The 21,287-nt window shown below is 36.0% G+C and overlaps 2 protein-coding genes and 1 long non-coding RNA gene across 3 annotated transcripts in view; all 3 read right to left on the reverse strand.

Annotated features, from left to right (window-relative positions):
- The window catches only part of nap1l4b (nucleosome assembly protein 1-like 4b), a gene marked incomplete at its 5' end in the record, with an annotated part of 7,587 nt that extends 4,472 nt beyond the window's left edge, over nucleotides 1-3,115 (reverse strand). The window contains 9 exons of the mRNA XM_016571656.1: nucleotides 753-800; nucleotides 1,143-1,178; nucleotides 1,286-1,405; nucleotides 1,669-1,688; nucleotides 1,923-2,068; nucleotides 2,148-2,287; nucleotides 2,465-2,536; nucleotides 2,784-2,912; nucleotides 2,987-3,115. Of these exons, the coding sequence (XP_016427142.1) occupies nucleotides 753-800; nucleotides 1,143-1,178; nucleotides 1,286-1,405; nucleotides 1,669-1,688; nucleotides 1,923-2,068; nucleotides 2,148-2,287; nucleotides 2,465-2,536; nucleotides 2,784-2,912; nucleotides 2,987-3,115 (840 nt within the window). The remainder of the gene's footprint in view (nucleotides 1-752; nucleotides 801-1,142; nucleotides 1,179-1,285; nucleotides 1,406-1,668; nucleotides 1,689-1,922; nucleotides 2,069-2,147; nucleotides 2,288-2,464; nucleotides 2,537-2,783; nucleotides 2,913-2,986) is intronic.
- Nucleotides 3,116-5,088: 1,973 nt separating this feature from the next.
- LOC107755064 (uncharacterized) lies at nucleotides 5,089-7,247 on the reverse strand. The gene is made up of 3 exons (XR_001641649.1): nucleotides 7,179-7,247; nucleotides 5,740-5,787; nucleotides 5,089-5,199 (listed from the first exon to the last, which is right to left on the reverse strand). It is a non-coding gene; the product is annotated as an uncharacterized LOC107755064 (long non-coding RNA).
- A 646-nt stretch (nucleotides 7,248-7,893) lies between these two features.
- Nucleotides 7,894-21,287, reverse strand: LOC107755065 (cysteine--tRNA ligase, cytoplasmic-like). Its single transcript, XM_016571718.1, has 22 exons — nucleotides 21,174-21,287; nucleotides 18,996-19,087; nucleotides 18,060-18,148; nucleotides 17,643-17,739; nucleotides 17,399-17,497; nucleotides 16,035-16,184; nucleotides 15,718-15,858; nucleotides 15,155-15,243; nucleotides 14,932-15,053; nucleotides 14,510-14,622; nucleotides 14,204-14,332; nucleotides 13,595-13,724; nucleotides 12,749-12,852; nucleotides 11,604-11,701; nucleotides 11,324-11,513; nucleotides 11,017-11,085; nucleotides 10,741-10,822; nucleotides 10,441-10,521; nucleotides 10,296-10,363; nucleotides 9,107-9,166; nucleotides 8,833-8,916; nucleotides 7,894-8,642 (listed from the first exon to the last, which is right to left on the reverse strand). Exons 1-22 carry the CDS (start codon nucleotides 21,193-21,195, stop codon nucleotides 8,514-8,516), a joined length of 2,238 nt encoding a protein of 745 aa, XP_016427204.1. The 5' UTR covers nucleotides 21,196-21,287; the 3' UTR covers nucleotides 7,894-8,513.

The raw sequence follows: 21,287 nt of genomic DNA on the forward strand, positions 1-21,287 counted from the left end.
CTTGTTTCTAGTCAAAATATCTAAAAATTCTTAAATCAAGATACTTCTACTAGATAAGCCAAATGACTTAAGATATTTAGTCTTATTTCCAGGGCGGAAAAAAATAAATTAAGTGCATTTTGCTTAAAACAAGTAAAATGATCTGCCAGTGGGGTAAGTAATATGCTCTCCCTTTAAAGGTCCCATGGCATGAAAATTTCACTTTATGAGGTTTTTTAACATTAATATGAGTTCCCCTAGCCTGCCTATGGTCCCCCAGTGGCTAGAAATGGCGATAGGTGTAAACCGAGCCCTGGGTATCCTGCTTTGCCTTTGAGAAAATGAAAGCTCAGATGGCCCAATCTGGAATTTTCCCTTAATGTCGTCATACGGGGAAAGGTTACCTCCCCTTTCTCTGCTTTGCCCGCCCAGAGAATTTGGCCCGCCCATGAGAAAATGAGCTACTACCGTGCGAGGCGAGCGCAATATTTTTTTTTCCTCGAGAGACATCATGGCTTGCAAACGAGCGAAGCATGGCAGTTGCCCCGCCTCTCTCCTCCTCATTAGCATTTAAAGCTACAGACACAGAAATGGCACGTCCTAAGGAAAGCTCATTGTGGGACTGGCTCGTAGTGGCTGAAATTCTGCACCAAGGCTGAATTTCGGGAAAGAGACTTCAGATACAGTACTAGGGACCACTTAGGCCTATATAAAAGCATCCAAAAAGCAGCATGTCATGGGACCTTTAAGTTATGATCTAAATTCACACTGACCTTGGAATCTCCCTCCTCTTCATCGTCCTCATCCTCCTCATCTTGGTCCTATTTCAGACAAAACACAGAGTTACGCTACACAGTTGAACATAATATCATATAAAACAGGGGTGTCAAACTCAATTCCTGGAGGGCCGCAGCCCTGCAGAGTTTAGATTCAACCCTAATTAAACACACCTGATCCAACTAATCAAGTCCTTCAGGCTTATTTGAAAACTACATGGCATGTGTGTTGCAGCAGGGTTGGAACAAAACTCTGCAGGGCTCTTGCCCTCCAGGAATTGAGTTTAACTCCCCTGATATAAAACATCACTGATTTCAACTGTGAAGTTTCATAAAACACTGACTCCTCAATTAATCTTCAAAATGTATACAGTATGGTGAACTCACCTCCTCTTCACCCTCATCCAGTTCCTCCTCTTCAAACTGCATCAGCAGACACAAACAAACAAATGTATATAACAAATAAATGCAATTACTCTGCTGAAGCGTAGATATCATAAGACAAGAAATAGTCATTTGAAAAGACGTACACTTTCATCATCCTCCAGAGCTTCTCCTGTGAAATACAAAACTGCTCTCGGAACGATCCTTTCCCTGAAGAAATGACCGATTTCAAAATCTGTGGCTAAAGTGTACTCTGAATCCTCATCCTGTTGAACACAAAGCAAAAGAACACAACTTTTCTGATAATGCGAAGATGAAAATGAAGTCTGATTATTTCTCTGAAAAGGTTCTCTAAACTTTCAAAGTAAACTAACCACTCATGTCTATCAGAAGATATAATGCTGGATAAGGCAGACAACAACTTATTTATTGACACTCAAAAGCTATATATATAATTGATATCAGGCCAAATAAATGCCAAGCTATGGATGAGTTAAAACCAGAAAGAATAAAGAGACAAAATACTCACCAACTCTCTATCTGGTGAAACTAAAAGAAAAGAAATATTGGTGACTTCATGAACTAGCAAAAGAGTAAACCTACAGTATGAAAACATCTAAATGAGAGAATAAATATTAAGAATAAACCATACTGAGAATTATCGTGACACACTCATGCCATGCAGTGCAGTGCACCTTATGATTTACCAGTGTACAATTCAACCTACTGGTCTATTCTCCTGTTATTCTAAAAGTTCATAAGCACATCTGTCATGTTGCGTACCTTTAATAGGGTTGAAAAAGTTGAAAAAGGAGTCATTGGGCACTTGTTTGGTGATGACCCTCGCTGTCCCTCTGCCTTTGTGCTTCTGTTTCTTCTTGATCGTTTTTACCGTCACATCTTTGCCTTTGTGCCAATCAATTTCACACCTGCCAACGAGAGAGATGAATAATGAAAGTGTGAAAAGCTGCTGACAATCTGAGCAGGTATTGTTTGAGAAGTGCTCACCCATCACAGTCGATGATTTCTGGTCCCTCGAATGAAAACGGATCCTCTTCATCTGGCTCCGACTTCATCTTGTATACTTTTGTGAGAACTGTGTTGGTGAAGTATTCATTGGGTTCAAAACGGAACTCTAATGTGAAGCTCTGTATATATATATAAAAAAAGTAATAATAAAATACATTTAAGTACAATTAAAATGATCCGATTTGTACAGCAGTTATGACAAGACCTTCATATTGTGTAAAAGAGGTTTAAAAATTCAGTTCAGTTCACAGGGTTCACTTTAAAATCAACATAAAAACTTCAAATATTGTCATTACCATGGGTTGATCAGGACCAGAAAATATCACTTTAATATCCTGAAGATGTTTAAGTATCGGTTCATCATGCTCCTGTTAAGAAAGAGAACATTATAGACAGCATAGGTTTTCTTTTCATTTCAAATGTGCTGTAAAATATGTGGTGTCTGAACATTACCATGTCTTTTCATGAAATTGTATTCATAACTATCTAACAGTATTCCTATTCATATAATATAAAGCTGTATATTGTCTTTACAAGGTTACAGGGCAAAAGAAAACATTAAATAATCATTACTCAGAAAAGAATAGAGGAATATCTAATGTTCTGCTGGTTCACCTGCAGCATATCACTCAACATGTCCACACTCCGGAATATGGTGAGCCAAAACTCTGGAACTCCTTTGGGTTTCTCCTCATTAGCATCTTCTGTCTTTTCCTCTATAGCAGCTTTCTTCTTCAGATCTTCCTGAAAAAGAAAGGTCTCTCTTAGAGTACCGCTCTTCTGTCTGATTTCAATGTGAGTGGACAGATTATTCTCACTGCTAATGCTGCTTCATCCTCATGGTCACTCTGCCATTCACACTCCTCATCAGTGGGTTCCACTTCTCCAGAGACAATGTTTCTTCTCTGGAAACACACAAAAAAGTCCACTTGTGAAAGAATATCATATTACCCATCCAGACAAATGAGAGGAGTGTTCACATTCCGCTCAAGAGGTTTTGTGTGCTTTGGAGCCATACTGAAACCTACAGGACACAGAGGAACAGATACTGTATACAGTACAGATGCTGTCGTTCAAGAACTTTAAGCACTATTTTTTTCAAGAACTACAAATTCTTGATCTTTTAAATTCTAAAAGGTAAACAAAATGGAACAAATAAAGTACAGCACATACAAAGTATATAACGACTGTGGCAACTTTAAATATAAGAATACTAACAAAGATTTTCAGTGCATTTAAGAGCACAAACTCTTATACAATTCTTAAAAAAAATAGCATTTTTCCCCAATTTAACAGTATTATTCTTGCAAGCATTCAACAGGGTCTTGTTATTATATTATATTTTATTATTTTATTTCGTTTGTACCAGTATCTCTCTTTCTTTTGTGTAGCAGCACTGTCAAGAGGTGTATGTTGTGGCATATGTTTAATTTAAACTCTTTATTTTTCAGGGACTTTCTAAAACTATTAAATCAAAGTATGCATTCTCCTGGTTTAGAGGAAATCTCTTTTTATGCGTCCATCACTTCAGAATTCTCTGAATTTTCTTTTCACTCACTTTCCTCACCATTTACCTGAGAGCTCCGTTTATAGAAAATCCAAGGTCTACTTTACACAGACCCAATGCATCCTCATCTTTCTTTTCATACTTGGACCCATCTTCAGTGAGTCTGTCATTGTCAACAATACACTAGTTTTAAGTACTGTCTGAGATCATTAGCATTCAAAAGTTTGGGGTTGGTAAGATTTTATTCATGTTTTTGTTTGTCTGATGAGAACAAGAAACATTTCAGGTGAAAACAGTTGATATTTAATATTTACTTAATATTTTTTGTAGAAACTGTGATACATTTTATTCAGGATTTGCAAGGAACAGCATTTATTAAAAAAAAAAAAAAAAAAAACTTTTGTAACAAATGTCTTAACAGCCACTTTTGATTAATTACATTTTTCCTTGCTAAATAAAATTATTAATTTCTTTCAAAAAATTTAAGGTTTTGAATGGTAGCATATTTAAATATATATTGCATATTATATTATCTGCTTATGGCTAAAAAGTTACGGCTACATAAAGGAGTAACCGAAGAAAGCACCTAACAGGTGTATTCCACAATGTAAAAATATAATGCTAAAATAAATACATACATATATATATACACAGTTTTTCATCTAAATTACATTGTATAATTTCTAAATTTGAATCAAAAATAGAATGGTTTGACTTCAGTTTTGTGAAACTATGCATTAAAAAATATCTGCATGAAACAGAAACAGCTGAGCTGATGAGACGCAGATTCACTCTCTGCCAGCAGGTGGCGCTTAAAGCGTTTCCTTGGTTTCTGCTGTAAACAAAGCAGCACTATGGCTGCACTTATGAACTTTAATATGCATTATACAGAGGCAAGAGGAAAAGAAAAAATACCATCGAAAGACAGTAAGTTCCCCTCAGACATACATTCATATAAACTCCTACCCCTAACTGAATCGCGATTTGTTTAGCATCTCAACCGATTTGAATATTTAACACATATTTTTAGTCACATATTTAAATCGATTTTCAACCGGCTGGCGGTTTATCGTTACATCCCTAGTTATAACCTAACATGCAGAGGCAGATTTCAGGTTACAGGCAGATGGTCGGACTAGAGTTTTTCCCCCTTAGATGGATGGTTATATTACAGCAGCAATGTTGTCTCTCTATGTAACATGACGAACAATAAAAATACAATGCCCAGTTTTAGAATTCACACAGGAAATATGAGCCAAATCCAGTTAGGAAATAGTTTAGATAGGGGGGGGAAAAAAGACATGACCATGCCATGTCCAGAAATAAAAACAATGAGGTGCAAAATTGTTGTTTGCCCTGTTAGTCTCTATGGTTCCAAGTTACTAGTTTGGTTTGTAAGAAAAGCCTTAGTGTTTCATCTTGCTTACCTGTCCATGATGGAAGCACTATGTGAGACACTGTCTATTTTGTCCTGAAGAGCTGCCAACGCTTGTGGGTTCTGCATCGCCTGGTCGCTCACCTTCCCTGAAAATAACATGCCATCACCAGCATAAAAAAAAATGAATCAATGGCAAAATCAATGGCATTTATGACTATCAACTCTCAAAGAATGTTTATACTGCACACAGTCCTTTCCACAAACAGACATCCATCTTAAAGGAAGCATAAAATCATGTTCAGCACAGTGAAACACAGCACTATTGTTTCAAATTTGGTTGTTTCTGCTTTGATATCGCTCTCAGTAGGTTTGTGAGATTGCACAAATTTCTTAGAAGAACCTATGAGACAATCTTTTCCATTAAATCACTGGCAGCAGTGATGTGCTGAAGCTTCATGAAACTTTTACACTGAAACATTATACAGGCTTTTGTTTGAGAACCACCCTGAATCAAAAAATAATTTACAAGACAATCTAAGTAACACATAAAATCATGTTCCCTTCCAGTTCATAAATGTGTCAGCATTTCAAAAGCTATACAGACTATACAAGGTATAGCTCATGTGAAAAATGCAAGGTTGCTTTTTCATACTTTCTTTTTTCAAAGGAATTCATACTTTCTATACCTTTGGCTTCATTGTCAGCATCCATCTTGATACCACAGCTCAAATATTCTGTGAAAAACACAACATACAACTTCAGCTTGTCTAAAAGAATTTTTTTTTTCTATTGGTAAAGACAAAATTACATATATATATTAATTATCTAGACATTTCAATCATATTTATAAAAACAAATGCATTTGTAGTAAAAACAGGTGATGCTTTGCACAACCAAAACAACAGTGTAATGAACTTAAATGACCACAATGCAAAACATTTATTTTGAGGGACATTTTTAACCATAAAAACCAACCTGGAGTCCAGTTATGTTAAAAAAAATTATATTTGAATCAATTCATTGAAATAATTGCTACTTAACTGACATTGCAGTGCTTGCTTCATATTTGAGTTATTATTATTATTATTATTATTAATATTTTCAAAGCAAAACCCACAGACTTAACTGACGTTGCAGTGCTTGCTTCATATTTGAGTTATTATTATTATTATTATTATTATTAATATTTTCAAAGCAAAACCCACAAGCTAGACATTTAACATGGTTATTCCATAGTTACAGCCGTATCATTATTATACTACTAAAATAAAACAGATAACTTGTTATTAGAGCCCAATAATAATAATAACAATAATTATTATTATTATAGGAATTATAATAAAGAATGACGCATGCTAATCGGAATAATAATAAATAACGAAAGATTTTGAAAAATTCTTAGCTTGAAAAGATCCCAAATGCATGTTTTATTAATTTGCTATTTATAACTTTGCTTACCATAGTAAAGGCTGGTAAGAGAAAGCCAAACATTCCTTATTTACAAGAAGCGATACGTTTACATTTCTAATGTTTAGCAAGCAGCAAAACTGCCAAAATTAAAACCAGCAGCTCAAAATAAAGGTACAAACAGATGTGTTTATGTTGACGCCCATCAGAGATACACTCACCCTAGCGGCTAACACGCTAAACTAGCCACATCCAGATCATAACAGATTAAATCAGATCTCATAATCTCCGCAACCACCAGTTTAGCACAGCTGATGGAGGGGGTCATAGCAGTGACAGAAGGCGGGCACTGGAAGATCTCCAAACCAGCACTGAAGACGGGTGAACTGTAAATGTCACAGGCTAGCGGGCTAACAGACCCTCACAAAACACACTCCGTGTATGAGCTTTGACTATTTCTGCTGCGGTTAACAGGTTACAGGGTTATTGCTCGTTAACTGACATGTAAACTGTAACAATTTGTAGCAGTCACTCGCAACTTTATCAAAACAAAGATGACATGCAGTGAGAGCACAAGCAGCACACTAGTATCATGCATTTACAGCCACGGAAAAAATAATCCATTCTGCTTGACGTAAACTGGCCACTCATAATATGTATTTCAGGTCAAATGCAAAGAAGAAAGTAAGATTTTATTTTGAGAGATTGCTTTTCTTACCTGAATCAGCGGGTGTTGTTCAGCTGATGGACTCGGCAGTAAAGCTAAAGCGCATTGGTCCAATAATACTCCGCCTCAGTCGAATACTCTGCCGGGTTGAATCGGTTCTTTGACATGTTTTGTTCAAAAGAACCGATTCTCTGAAATGTGTCGGATATCGGCGATTCTTTTACGCCGATATGGTCCCGGACATCGGTGAGTAGCATACTACATGCTCTGAACCATTCCAAAAAAGCTGTTTATTTTACTTTCATGTGTCTTAGTTTTTTTAATTTGTTCCAACCACGAATAGGATACAGAAAATAATTTAGAACCTATATTATTTGCACTTACATTAAGTAATGCAAAAACAATGTGTCTTCTTAAAATGAATTGCATGTTTTAATAATGCATTTCAAGCACGTTTTATTTGTAACATTTCTGCTAAGCTCCGAATCGGACATGACGGTTCTTGGTTCGGAGTCTTTGTTCGCAGTATTTGACTCGGTTCACTCTAAAACCGCTCGTATTGATGCCGTACGATTCATGAAGCAATTATTCAGTTCGATATGTTCAGCAGGTTTATGTGAAGCTCTGTGCAGATGTTTTATGACTGTAAACTAAATATCTGTAGTTGTTTGCACAATATTAGACAACTGTATGAACAAAACTTTTATAGAGAAGTCTTTATGGCAACTTTTGCAGAAATAAGGTACTAGGGACAAATAAGCATCACACATTATTCAAAATCCTTTTTTATTTTGGAATTTCATGTTCTTATAAAGAGTATGTTAACAATAACAATAATTGGTGCTCCTATGTATGCCTCTGTTTTTCCATTTGTTGTAAACCTACAAACCTGAAGTCCCTTCATTCCTGTATCATCTGAGATTTTTTTGATTCAGGAGGAATCATATTTATCACTAGTTGATCTGTAAACAGTGTTTTGGAGAAAACACCTCTTTGACCAGCCAGATTTAAAAAATCATTAATGAAAACATTGAATGTTTGTTCCTTTTCCACATGAACAGCTAAATATTTCTTGCATACATCATATAAACACCAAACCCATATTAGAAAAGTTCTGATATACTTGCATCTTTGTTCTATGTGTGCAGAAAACACACAATGAAAAGTATATACCCTTAATATCATAGTCATAAAATACTTCGCAGAGCATCAAAAAAACAACCTTCCAAACATGACCAGAAGGATTTGGGCAAAACCTTGCCATAGTTTAGAGCCAAAACTCACAGATGAGGTCTTTAAGTTTTGCTGCCTTTTCACATACACAAGACAAGTTCACAACAGACAGTAAGGGCGGACAGGTCACACCAGACTCAACACATCAGGTTCTCAGCTCCCGTTCTGGGTCGATTGGAGGTATTCATTATACAGCTTCTCTTGAGCCTCGTAAAGCTTGCGAAGCTTTTTGGCCAGTCCCTTACTGAGCTCCTTTCCCTCAGCATCATGCGTTGGGAAGCCCTGTATAAGCAAAGAACAGACATACGATTAGCATTTCTGAATAGATGTGACCAAATGATTAAAAATTCATAAGGACTCATCCATCCCTTATAGACCAATAATCACGTAATCAAAAAATGGATCCAACATACAGTATTGTGACATAAAAGAGTGTATCTTATGAGAAAGAAGACTAAATGGTTTGCATTACCGTTTCATCAAAGTTGGAATACTTGTCAGTCTCTGACCGGAACATTTCACTGGGTTTAACCTTCATTTTTGCCAGCTTTGCCATCTATGACATAAAATATACAAATATTTATAATACAAACAATTCAGAACAACCAAGCACTAACAAGAATACACTTCTCTCAATGTATTTAAATGCAACAAAAATATATATCAATAGCCGTGAGAGACTGTTTACATGAAGGGTGACTAAATTATGAAGTGTGTCAGGGGGTTTCTGCAATTGTTCTAATCACCTCTTGTTCTTGTTTCTTCCTGGCAGCCTCCTCTTTTTTCTTTTTCTTTTCATCTTCCATCTTGAAACATGAAAGAATAAGTGGAATATAAGAATTAAGTACAAATTTACATTAACATGAAACAACAAAATAATAATTGGATCTTTTAATATAACATTTAAAATTGACCAAATATTTACAGTACAGTTTGGGATCTGTAAGTTTTTTTTTTGTTTTTTTTTAAGAAATTAATACTTTAACTCAGCAAGGATGAAATTAAATTAAATTGATTAAAAATGACAATAAAGACTTTTACATTGTTACAAAAGATTTTCATTTCAAATAAATGCTGTACTTTTGAAATTCCAAAAATCCTGAATAAAACCTATCATGCTTTCCACAAAAATATTAAGCAGCACAACTGTTTTCAATAAAATAATAAATGTTTCTGATAATAATAAATGTTTCTTCAGCATCAAATCCGCATATTAGAATGATTTTTGAAGGATCATGTGACACTCAAGACTGGAGACTGAAAATTCATCTTTCCCATCAAAGGAATAAATAACATAATAAAATGTTAAAATAGAAATTGAAGTTATTTTAATTATTTTTTTAAAAATCTTACCGAGCACTTTTGAACAGTAGTGTGTTCATAGTGTATTTTAATTTTCAAACATGAAGATGCTCTGATGCTCATAAACAAATAGATAAAGTCTCCGGGATGCCCCCCCCTCCTTTTTTTAGAAACACTATTTGCTGTGACCATCTCAGGTGGATCATGATTGATCTGCAGAATGTGTCCAGAGCTGTAAGCGTGCATACAAGGTTCAAAGGAGTAATTCAAAGAAGGTACAACAATAAACCGGTGCAACTTGAGTCCTTACAATTAATTCTAAAGACTGTCATTTACACTGACAAGCTCGAAAGGCCTAAATACATTTTTCATGACCTGGTTTGCATTTGAATAATTACTTTTGTGATGCCTGATATGGTAAGAAACTTTTTTCCATTGACAGAAGGAACGTATCACCTTACCCTGGTGTAGAGATAATTTTGATCTGATTAATGACTAATTTTAACTTAAGGTGTACTGCAGACCAGCACACCTCTGGCAGTACTATATGTGAAAAGAGATAGAAAATCTACACCAGATAAATCAAGTAGAGATATCACAGTATACTGCCATATAGATGGATTCTGCAATTACCTTCTTCTTCTCTTCTCTTTCCTTCAGAAGTGTTTCTTTGTCCACCAATTTCACAGATGTGGGAAGTCCTTAGAAAAACAACAAAGAACACTGTCATTTTCCATGACATTCAGGGTTTAATAAAATCTCTGTATCTTTCATTTACCATCACGATCCTCCAATCGGACACCCAGCTCAGGTAAAGTATCATCACGCAATTCATCACACAGCCGCAGCAATTCTGTCACTGGAAAACAAACACATTTCGCTAAGGAATTCTCTTTTCTGCATAAAAAGCACAATCTGTATTATATGCAAATGTCTATTGGAGGTATAGCTACAACAACACCCATAAAAAAGGAAACAAATCCTATAAAGAAATAAATTAGAACAAACCAAATGACTTGAGTACACATTGTAGGTCTTTGCACTAATATATTAATAAAAAAAACACAGAGAGATTTACCTTTTTTCTCTCTTGCAATTTTTCTCACATCTTCTCTGAAATCTGACAGCACTGACAAATAGGGCATGACTGTGCTCTCCAACTGAAACAGAAATTAAAAGATTAAGAGGAGTTTAATGACAGATTAGTCATTATGGCGGACAATAATCCACAAAAAAAAAAAAAGCATTATTACATTGAATCTTTAATGACATGTCTTCACAAGTCTGGCTTTGGAACAGAAATTAAAAGGAAAACCTTAGATGAATCAAACATGATCTGAGTGGTGTTGCTTACATCAGCATTCTGTCCGTTTCCTCCAACAGGGAAGCCAATGGGCTCACTTCCCTCAATCGCTCCAAATGTCTGTCAAAGCAGAAAACAGTTTTAGCAAGCACTTCAATGTGCATCCATTGTTTCGGTTTCTGTCTCTTAAAATTAAAAAAATTCAGATTTTAGGAGAGGACCAGATGTTTAGTTTTAAATGTAGCAATATGGGTAAAGAATTTTAGAGATACTACAGAAACAAGCGTTCTCTTGTTGTCTCCAGGTATCTATTATGTCCAAAGTCAAGCTCTGTATAACTACTTTTTTGTTATGCTACCTTAAGCATGTCGGTCAAGTACAGGGCAATGCTCTGCAGCAGCATGCGGTTAGGCGGTAGTTTTGCACTCCTTCTGGCAGCCATGTAGGTGTTACTCTGACCAACAAGAGCCCGCATCTCCTCCAGAGCCGAACGAGTGTCTATGTTGTCACACAGCGCCTCGTGAACTGATGTTTTCTTCACATAGAAGCTACACAAACACACACAAATGACCGTAATGAGTGATAAAGCTTTACTTTTAAGAGAAAGACAATGTAGTCTTCAGGAACATATGCATCACCTTTTGTTTAGTTCAATCTCCTCAGCTTCCCATTTCTCAAACTGGCCAGTGATGTCTGTAGGGCTCCTCAGAATATCTTTAACATTTAGGAAGAACTCCTGTGGAAACAAAGTAAGAGAGGAGCAGAACACATAAAGTCATACCACTTGCTCACTTCAAAAGAATATTCAATTTTAAACAAGTTATGGACTTACAATGCAAGTCTATAGGACAATCATACATGTTCTTTTTCATAAACTGCAAGATGAGTTTTAATTACACTAAACCATTCAAACGTTTGGGCTCGTAAGTTTTTTTTTTTTTTTTAAGTTTTAACCATAACATTTTTTTTTCAGGATTCTTTAAATGAATAGATCAAAAGAACAGCATTTATTTGAAACGGTACAAATGCTGCTACTGTTAGACTACACTTAAAATACTGTTTTTGTGTTAACTAATTGTGTAAAATTTCCCACACTACACACACTAACAACACTCTCAGCTTTTTAATGTACTTTGTTTGAATATTTACAGCTTTTGCTTCTAATTTCGGACCTCAGAACCTCTATTCATCTCCATTAATATTTCAGCCAAATTCTGTTAAGGGAATTGCACTATTATTGCATCACCTTCTAATAAGCTGTCTTCATTTTTACTCAAGTACAGTCTTTGGCGGTGCACTGGGGTGGAAGGAAAAACACAGTGTGTCTCATTAAGATCCTAACCTCAAGTTCGAGTGAGGCTGGTCTAAGAAAATATAGCATGTAGGTCAGTCATAGGTAACCTTTGCATACTTCCCTTGCTAATGGCTGCCTGTGTGTTTCAGGCAAATTTGGAACTCTGCCCATATTATATTCCTTGGTGACGGAGTAATTGATAGGTGGAAAGAAGCGCAAGACGGAATTAATGCGCCCTGAAGGACACGCACTATTCTCCGACCTTCGGAGTAATTGATAGGTGGAAAGAAGCGCAAGCCGGAATTAATGCGCCCTGAAGGACACGCACTATTCTCCGACCTTCTGGGTTCTTGAAGGAATCTAGATAAGCCTATTGTGCCCTCATGAGGATTCTGTATGCTGATAAGTGGCAGATATTAAATTTGGATAGACTATGAATTTTGGGCTCTTTTCTCCCCCACTGCCTCTTCCTTTTGGTTTCTCACTCACGTTTATGAATCTCTCATATTGGATGGCTGACTCCATTGTGTTGTTGGAGTAATCCAATGTGTCTTTCCATGAATGCATCAGAAAGGCCAAACGAAGCTGCCTTGCTGAAAGGAAATAGAGCACAAATGCACAATGTCAAAACTTCATATTGTAGTTACTGGGACAAATGTACAAGGCAGAATAAATGACTACACAAATGTACGGACACCACAGAGACTCATATAGCTCAATGACAAATAAGGATGTTTGAGAAAAGAAAAAATACAAATCTTTAAAGATCTTTAAAAATCTTTTACGTGCCAAGGTCTTAGTTACTTTGACAAGTGGTGACAAAGATGACAAGTGGTGTATCCATCTAGTTAAAAAAAACCTTCCTTGCCCCTTGAAGATATATGACTTTTCTCAATCATTATTTCTTAAAAAAGTTATTAAAAATGTCATAGGTCAAAAATAATGACAGTAATGAATAAAGTTCTTTTACTTACTCCATTTGACCTGAACAAAACGTGTACTTTCATTTAAGAGGACAAATTGTGTGATATTTTCAAAGAAGCTTTTATAATGACCTTGACACACAGTCATAAGGGTCTTAATGGGGCATTTTATAGTGACAACAACATTTTTTTTTTTTTACTTTAAACCATTCAAATAATAATAGTAGTAGTAATAAAAATATCAAAAATAAATGTAATTTGGAAGTTGAAAACATACAGGTTATTCAAAGGGGGGGGGATTATAAATTTAAACCAAAAAATCTTTGACCCATATGCAGATATATATGTAACAAAATATGTATCTAAATATGAAACAGCGATTCTAATAATGCTACAATTGTAGCACGATTACCTGTATGTTTGGCCAGGGCATCTTTGATAGTAATGAAGTTCTTCAGAGATTTGGACATTTTGCATCCGGCAATGGTCAGGTGACCCGCGTGCAAGAAATATCGTACCCAGTGATCATTCTCAAAATAAGCCTGTTAAATAAATAAATAAATAAATAATCAATTATTTAAAGGAAACATATTGTATAAAATTTTAAAGGTGTGACACACAAGAACCCAGGGCCAGGATCAAGTTCTTTATCATTAGTCTTCAGATTTAATAGTAACCAGAAGCATCTGTTTACGTGGCAATGCTCAAAACACCAACATGTATCCGTGTGCGGCTTTGTAGTTGATGACAGCAAAATATTTAATCACTACATTATTTCACCTCTATATGCTCTTGCAGAATAAAAAAAGCGCACTGTCTCAGTGGCTATAACAGCATGCATATCAAACAGAAATATGTGTTTAATTACAAGTTTGACAAAGACATGAATGGTTTAACTAGTCGGAAATGTGCAATTATTGTAATTCCATTGTGACGTGAATGTAGCATTAACCTGGAGAAAATAATGAACTGGATTTTAATAATCGACATTTTTCATATGAGCACATTGTAATTTTCTCACCTCAGACTGCGCCAACTCATTGTCATGATGAGGAAAACACAAGTCAAAACCTCCACCATGGATATCCATCGACTCTCCCAAAATGGATCCAGCCATGGCGGAACACTCAATATGCCACCCAGGTCTCCCCTTTAACAGCCCCAGGAGAATTTCAAGTATTAAACTTACAAACATTACTGATGCATTCAAAACTTTGTTTTATTATATTAAAACTACTAAGCTGCCAACTGAGGAGGCATTTTAAGGCATCATGTTCATCTATTTATTTTCTAAACATGCATGTTTTCCAGATGTGTACTTCCTCACCTTTCCCCAAGGGGAGTCCCAAGATGGTTCTCCAGGTTTGGAGGCCTTCCACAGTGCAAAGTCATTCTGTGATCTCTTTTCACTGAGTCTGTCTGCTGAGATACTCAAGTCTCCTGCAAAAGTAAAAAAAAAAAAAATTAAATGTCCAGGTGAACACTGAAGAAGACACTTATCATGAAATAGCCAAAAAAAAAAAAAAAAAAAAACTGCCATAGCGTTCTGTTATTCAATGGATAATTTTGGCTTGTTGTATCCACTGCTCAGATTATTATAGAGCTGTATGCATTATCTAGTACCTCTGCCCTATTGGTGTGCATCAATACAAATGTATTACAGCAAAACTGCATTGCCATTCCACATCTATTGGCATGGAAATTACAGACAGTCGAACTGGATACTTTTATTGCAATTTAGTCCTGTACCTTCTCCTTCTTGAAGAGCCTTCTGATCACCAACGGCTTCTGGTACTAGTTTGGCATAAGAGTGAGCAGGGCAGGAATCAAACTTTGCTGTGTCAAAATATACCGATCCATTTGATTCGTATCTTGTGAGAAAAGAGCAGAAATGTATTCTTAGACATATTCTTTGGAAGTAGTGTTTTTTCACTAAATAATCAATCTAGAAAGAAGACAGCTCTATTCCTACCCATAACCGTTGTCCACAATTCCTTTGACAAATGCCACAATCTCTGGCACATACTCACTGACCCGTGTGAGAACATCAGGAGGGAGGACCTGTCAATCAAAGACACCTCAGGCTTTCATCATTGCTCAGACTTAACATCAGTAAGTAGATGCATCACAATATATACACTACATAACACAACAGAACAGCTGTTTTCAACTGATAATAATGTGAAATGTCAGCATATTAGAATGGTTTCAGAAGGATGATGTGACATTGAAGACTTGAGTAATGGCTTCTGAAAATTCAACTTTGCCATCACAGGAATAAATAACATTTTAAAATATATTTAAAACAGAAAACTGTTATTTTAAATTGTAATAATATTTCACAATGTTACTGTTTTTACTATATATTTGATCAAATAAATTCAGCCTGGGTGAGCATGAGACTTCTTTCAAAAACATTGATAATAATAATAATAATAATTTACTGACCACACATGTTTGAACAGTAGCTAGTGTATATACATAGATGGATCATTTTCAAGCTATTGAATTATTCACCAGTATCAGTTTACTCACATTCAGGGCTTCCATATCTTTATGGTACTCTCCCTCCCAGTATTTTGGCAACAAAGAGAAGATTGAGTTTTCTGTCACTTGGCTCCCAAATTGGGAGTCTAACCAATCTGACAAGAGATCCTTAGCCTCCTCCAATAAGACCTAACAATGAAAACCATTAAGAAGAACAAGTTAGCTTCAGAATCATGCCATGAATTCAAATTATCTCATTAAAACACAATGTTAATTGATGCATAATTTAGAGCAGAATGCCTCATATGAGCCGGATCAAACTCAGTCACATTAAGTGTTTTTAAAACGCTGCACATATCATCTACCTGTGCCTGATTCTGGAGTGTATCGCCTGCAGCGTTGCTCTGCACTGCCACCTGCAGAGGACCAAGGGCAGCATCCACTGCTGCATCCAGCCTCTCCAGCATCTGTTTCTTATCTGGGTCAGTAGTCTCAGCAAGCTTGGCTTTAAACGGCTAAACACAATAAAAACAAATTACATTAAAGCACAGTGATGGGGAAACAGATGAAAGCAATGAAGACATTTTTGTGAAGGCCAGAAACTAACAGTCTTGCGGGTTTGAGGTGGTAATGCTTCCATTTAGTTTTCAGAGCCGCTTAAATCTTTTCAGCAAAATCATTCATTTAATTAGTTAAAGGCAGTTCTTTCAGTACTTCAGGATACTGTATAAATCTTTATTATCTTGCTAATGTGTAAGTTTACGCAACCATGAGGCAGGGCACGCTGATAAAAATAACTGATAAGCTGTGTGACAGACCGACCTGAACTATTAGAAGAAGAGTTTATTTTTAAAAGCATCAATTAAAGCAAATAATTCAAATTTGCAGAACATGCAGTATATCTGTCTTCTATCTTAAACCTGGCATATATAGACCCTTTCCCTATAGACCAGGGGTGTCCAAACTCGGTCCTGGAGGGCCGATGTCCTGTAGAGTTTTGCTCCAACTTGCCTCAACACATCTGCCTGGAAGTTTCTAGTCTGCCTAGTAAGACCTTGATTAGCTTGTTCAGGTGTGTCTAATTGGGGTTGGAGCTAAACTCTGCAGGACACCGGCCCTCCAGGACCGAGTTTGGGCACCCCTGCTATAGACCTTAGTCAGGATAGCAACATATTTAATTTTTGACAGGAATGAAATCAAGGTTGTGAGAGACAGAAGTACAGTGCGTTCAGTGGAATGTACTGTTGATTAACAACATGCCCATTGCTCAGCTGACAGAACATCAAAAAAAATAAAATAAAAACCTGACTAAAGTCTATAGTGACGCATATCTGAATGAAACATCTTCTCATAGTCATTTGCTAATTCTATGATCGTTTCATCGAGTCCCAGGTTGCTGGAGGGGAATGATTGAAACTTGGAGTGCTATTGGACAACCTTTTTGTCCAGTCCTCACACGTCATCAGAGAAGATGCAAAAGAAGAGGGCATGTTAATGATATTGATAAAAAATTATGAGAGCATGTTTTTTTATGACAAAAAAAAAATGTAATTCTTAAAATATTTTTTGATAATGATGTGCATGGATAAATAATTTCTAACTGCAACACTGCATACAAATAGGAATGATCAGTTTTGATTTCACGGTGTCTTTAAATTGGTACTTTCAGTAACTCAGCATGATAACAGGATTCATTTGGAGTGATGTGCTTGCTTTATTTTCCCCTCACCGTTCGGGCTGTTAACACATCCTGCAGTATCTGAGAGGGACTGGGCTTCTTCTCTCCATACTGCTCCAGCAGGTAGTTCTGTCGGGCTCTTTTGATGATCTGAAACGAAGAGGTCACACTGATGATTGATTTAAACTACCCTCAGTAGCATTTCATATGACCAAAAGCATAGGTTATAAGGTTATACAGAGTTCAAACATTTAAGGTCAACTACATTCACACTCTGTGCAAACACTGCTCTTACTTTGTCATCAATATCGGTGATGTTCATACAGTAGAAGACATTGTATTTGAAATAATCCTTCAGTATTCTCCGAAGTATGTCAAAAGAAATGTAAGACCTGAAAGAACAAAGACACTGAATCCGCATGAAATACAGAGAACTGATCCATCAAAAATGCTGTATGGGCCTTGGATGAAACATTTTTTTATATTTCCTCTTTTTGCCCATGTTCATTAAACCATATTCAAACACAATAGTTCTTTGTGATTTGGTTTGCAGCCTCACATACACAGCTAACAAATTCTTAGCCTGGATTGAAAGCTGAATGTCTGCTTCAGCCTTTTCATTGACTGTTGTGCTGTGTCTACTGTGCTGTTTTCAACAGCTGGGGCACACTGAAAACAAAGAAATACTATGAATGGATGGGGAATATGTCACCTGGCATGACCCATGTGAGAAGCATCATAAACAGTGGGGCCGCAGCAGTACCACAAAACCTTGTTGCCCTTCTGTGGTACAAACACCTCCTATAATGCACAAAACAAGACGGATATGAATGGTTTTGGCAGTTTATTATAACACAGCATCCATTTTTTATGTTGATGAAAGAAGTCTGAATTTATTTGATCGATAATACAGTAAAAACAGTAATACAGTGAAATATTATCACAATTAAAAATAGCTGTTTATATTTGAATCTGTTTTAAAATGTAATTTATCCCTGTGATGGCAAAGCTGAATTTTCAGCAGACATTATTCCATTTTCAGTGTCACAAGTCTCTTGTGCTCACTAAGGCTGAATTTATTTAATCAAAAATACAGCAAAAACAGTAATACTGTGAAATATTATTACAATTAAAAATAATTGTTTATATTTGAATACATGTTAAAATGTAATTGATTCTTGTAATGGAAAAACTAAATTTTTCAGTTTTCAGTGTCACATGATCCTTCAGAAATAATTCTAATATGCTGATTTGGTTTTATTTTATGCTCAAGAAACATTTCTTATTATCAATGTTGAAAACAGTTGTGCTGCTTAATGTTTTGTGGAAACCATGTTTTTTGATTAATATAAAGTTCAAAAGAACAGCATTTATTTGAAATAGAAATCTTTACATCTGTAACATTACAAATGTTCTCACGGTCACATTTGATCAATTATGTGCATGCTCACTGAATATAATAATTCATTTCTTAAATTAAAAAAATATGTTGAAATTGTATATGTTGATGTTTTAAAAATATTTGGGTTAATCTGATTATGCTTTCAGCTACCAATACTATAGTAAGATCAAATATAGAAAGTGTTAATTTAGTATAGTAATGTTCTACATGTCAGCCACACATGTTGTTTTATCTTTCATACTGTACCTTGGTCCGTGTGAGGCTGTTATAAAGATGCAGCTTTGAAACATCTGTTCCTTCTGGCGGAGACCATGGTGGCTGCACCCGCTTTGCCTTTGCTGAAAAACAAGAGACACTTTTTTCACCAAAATGACTTTGTTTAATATAAAATGAGTCACTTTTACAGATTCATTTATAATATTCAATCCCTATACTGAACAACAGGTGCATCACGGGAAATAGTTGTTGGTGCACACCTGATGCAATAGTATAAGAGAGGTTTTTTTTTCTCATAGAAAACATTAAACGTATAAATGAAAGTAACACATACACAGTGCAAAAGTGAAACAAACAATGTGCCAACAAAGCCGCAGAACATTGCGGCTAATGAAAGAACTGTTTAAAACCACAACACCTCAGTCAAACAGTGTGTATCAGTCACCTACAACTCAACCCATTCCGGTCCTGTCCAGAACAAACCTGAGAAGTGATCGTCTTGTTTTGACTGTACATTCATTTTCAGATTCCCGTCAACACCTCACCTTATGTACACTAACTAACACATCAAACTACCCACACCTCAAGCTCATGCAACACATACTGAAAATGTCCTCAGCACAGAAACCACTAACTCAAAGTACAAAATAAAACCACAATTCAGCTACAACCGACGTTCATGCACCCTGACTACGACAGGGGGAGTTCTGCCTACTCACTGCTGCATTCTGGGGTCTGGCTATTCGTTTGGGGCTTCAGGGTGGCTATGTGTTTGTACCAGCGCAGGGCGTGGACATGCCGCTCGGGTGGGGGCCTGCATAGAAGCGCAAAGGCTTCTGCATCCACCTGCGAAGGCACGTAGCCAGCCAGATAACTGCGACTGCTCAAGTACTCATTCAGAGCCTCAACCCTGAGCGCATCCTCACTTATGCGCAGTAAGAAGCCATAATCAAAGGCTGGGAAAACAAAAGGGCATAGACACACATAAACACATAGACGAGCAGACATTAGAAACGAGCTTGGGGCCCGTGGAGAATGACTGTATTGACACCTGTAATCCTCTCTAACCTCATTCCTCTGAAACATAAGCTGTAATAATCAGCTAACACACAAATGTGAAATGATACACTCACAACTGTCAATTAATTTCATAACTGAGGGTAAACTGAAATTCTATAACTTTAAATCAAATAGCAATAAATTGAAATACCCAAAATAACTTAAGACATATCCAACAAGAGATTTGGAGCACAAATAAACCTGTAAAAGGCCATTAAAATTGTTACCGTTAACTAAAACCAATACAAATATTTTTTGTTAATTGAAATAAAGCTGAAATAAAATAAGATAAAAATATCTAAAACCACTAAAACTTAAACTACAATAAAACATTTAAAAAGGTTTATTTCAAATATGAAAATACTGTAATAGCATTTAATAATGCTAAAAAAAAACCCACTTATTAAGGTATTAACATGCTACTGAAAATATATTAAAAATGCATGACAAAATTCTGAGAAATGTGCGTGACGTGCAAAAGAGCAAAAGAAAATGAAACGAATGACTCTTATGAACCTGTTCTTTATTAAATCAAAACCACTTATGAATCAGTCCAGGCTGAAAACATCTGATTCATTTAACAGTATTATTATTATATATACCTGTGTGTGTCTCTCTGTGTGTGTGTGTGTGTGTGTGTGTGTAACATTACATGTTGTTACATCTGTTCTGTTTTAATCTGATAATGATCTTATCATCTTACAACAGCCTGTATTTCTTTCACTAAAAGACCAACAAATAATACCAGTATAATACCGAAATGGGTGAATTCCATTCGATTCTCATTCGTAGTTAAATCCGAAATTATTTAACTCCTTACAGTATGTGTTACTTCGGCTGTCTGATTTCAGCTTATCTGTCAAATGTTCAGAGAGACAAGTAGCTAATATGACAATATGACAGCCAGCCACACACTAATTGGAGAGACTCAGGCATGTTGCCACATAGCTATAATATTACATGCTTATGTTAAGAGCAGTACATCAATAGAACAAATAGTGGGAAACATCCTGCAACAGCTGCAGGGTTGAACGGAATCAGCATTAATGATTAACTTTAAACAGGCCTCTACAGGAGGAACAAGCGTTAATGTTCATAGCGTACATCATGACTGTTACATCGCAAAATAAGTAAATAGAGAAATATCACCTGTATCTCCTGTGCTTGCCATTTTCCACTATCTGATGCAACAATAACAACAATAAAACCTGACAGGAAATCACAATGAAACACGGGACATGCACGAATCAATGCTGGTTGACA

This window comes from Sinocyclocheilus rhinocerous, unplaced genomic scaffold (assembly GCF_001515625.1).
Source record: "Sinocyclocheilus rhinocerous isolate Xijiao unplaced genomic scaffold, SAMN03320098_v1.1 scaffold591, whole genome shotgun sequence".
In the NCBI taxonomy this organism is placed as follows: domain Eukaryota; kingdom Metazoa; phylum Chordata; class Actinopteri; order Cypriniformes; family Cyprinidae; genus Sinocyclocheilus; species Sinocyclocheilus rhinocerous.

Excerpts from the sequence above, each read along its gene's own strand:
- LOC107755065 (XM_016571718.1), bottom strand. The coding sequence starts at position 21,195 with ATGGCAAGCACAGGAGATACAG. Across the intron at positions 10,823-11,016 it reads GAAACGGACAGAATGCTGAT|TTGGAGAGCACAGTCATGCC; the intron begins GTAAGCAACACC and ends TTTCTGTTTCAG. Across the intron at positions 9,167-10,295 it reads AAAGAGAAGAGAAGAAGAAG|ATGGAAGATGAAAAGAAAAA; the intron begins GTAATTGCAGAA and ends TCATGTTTCAAG.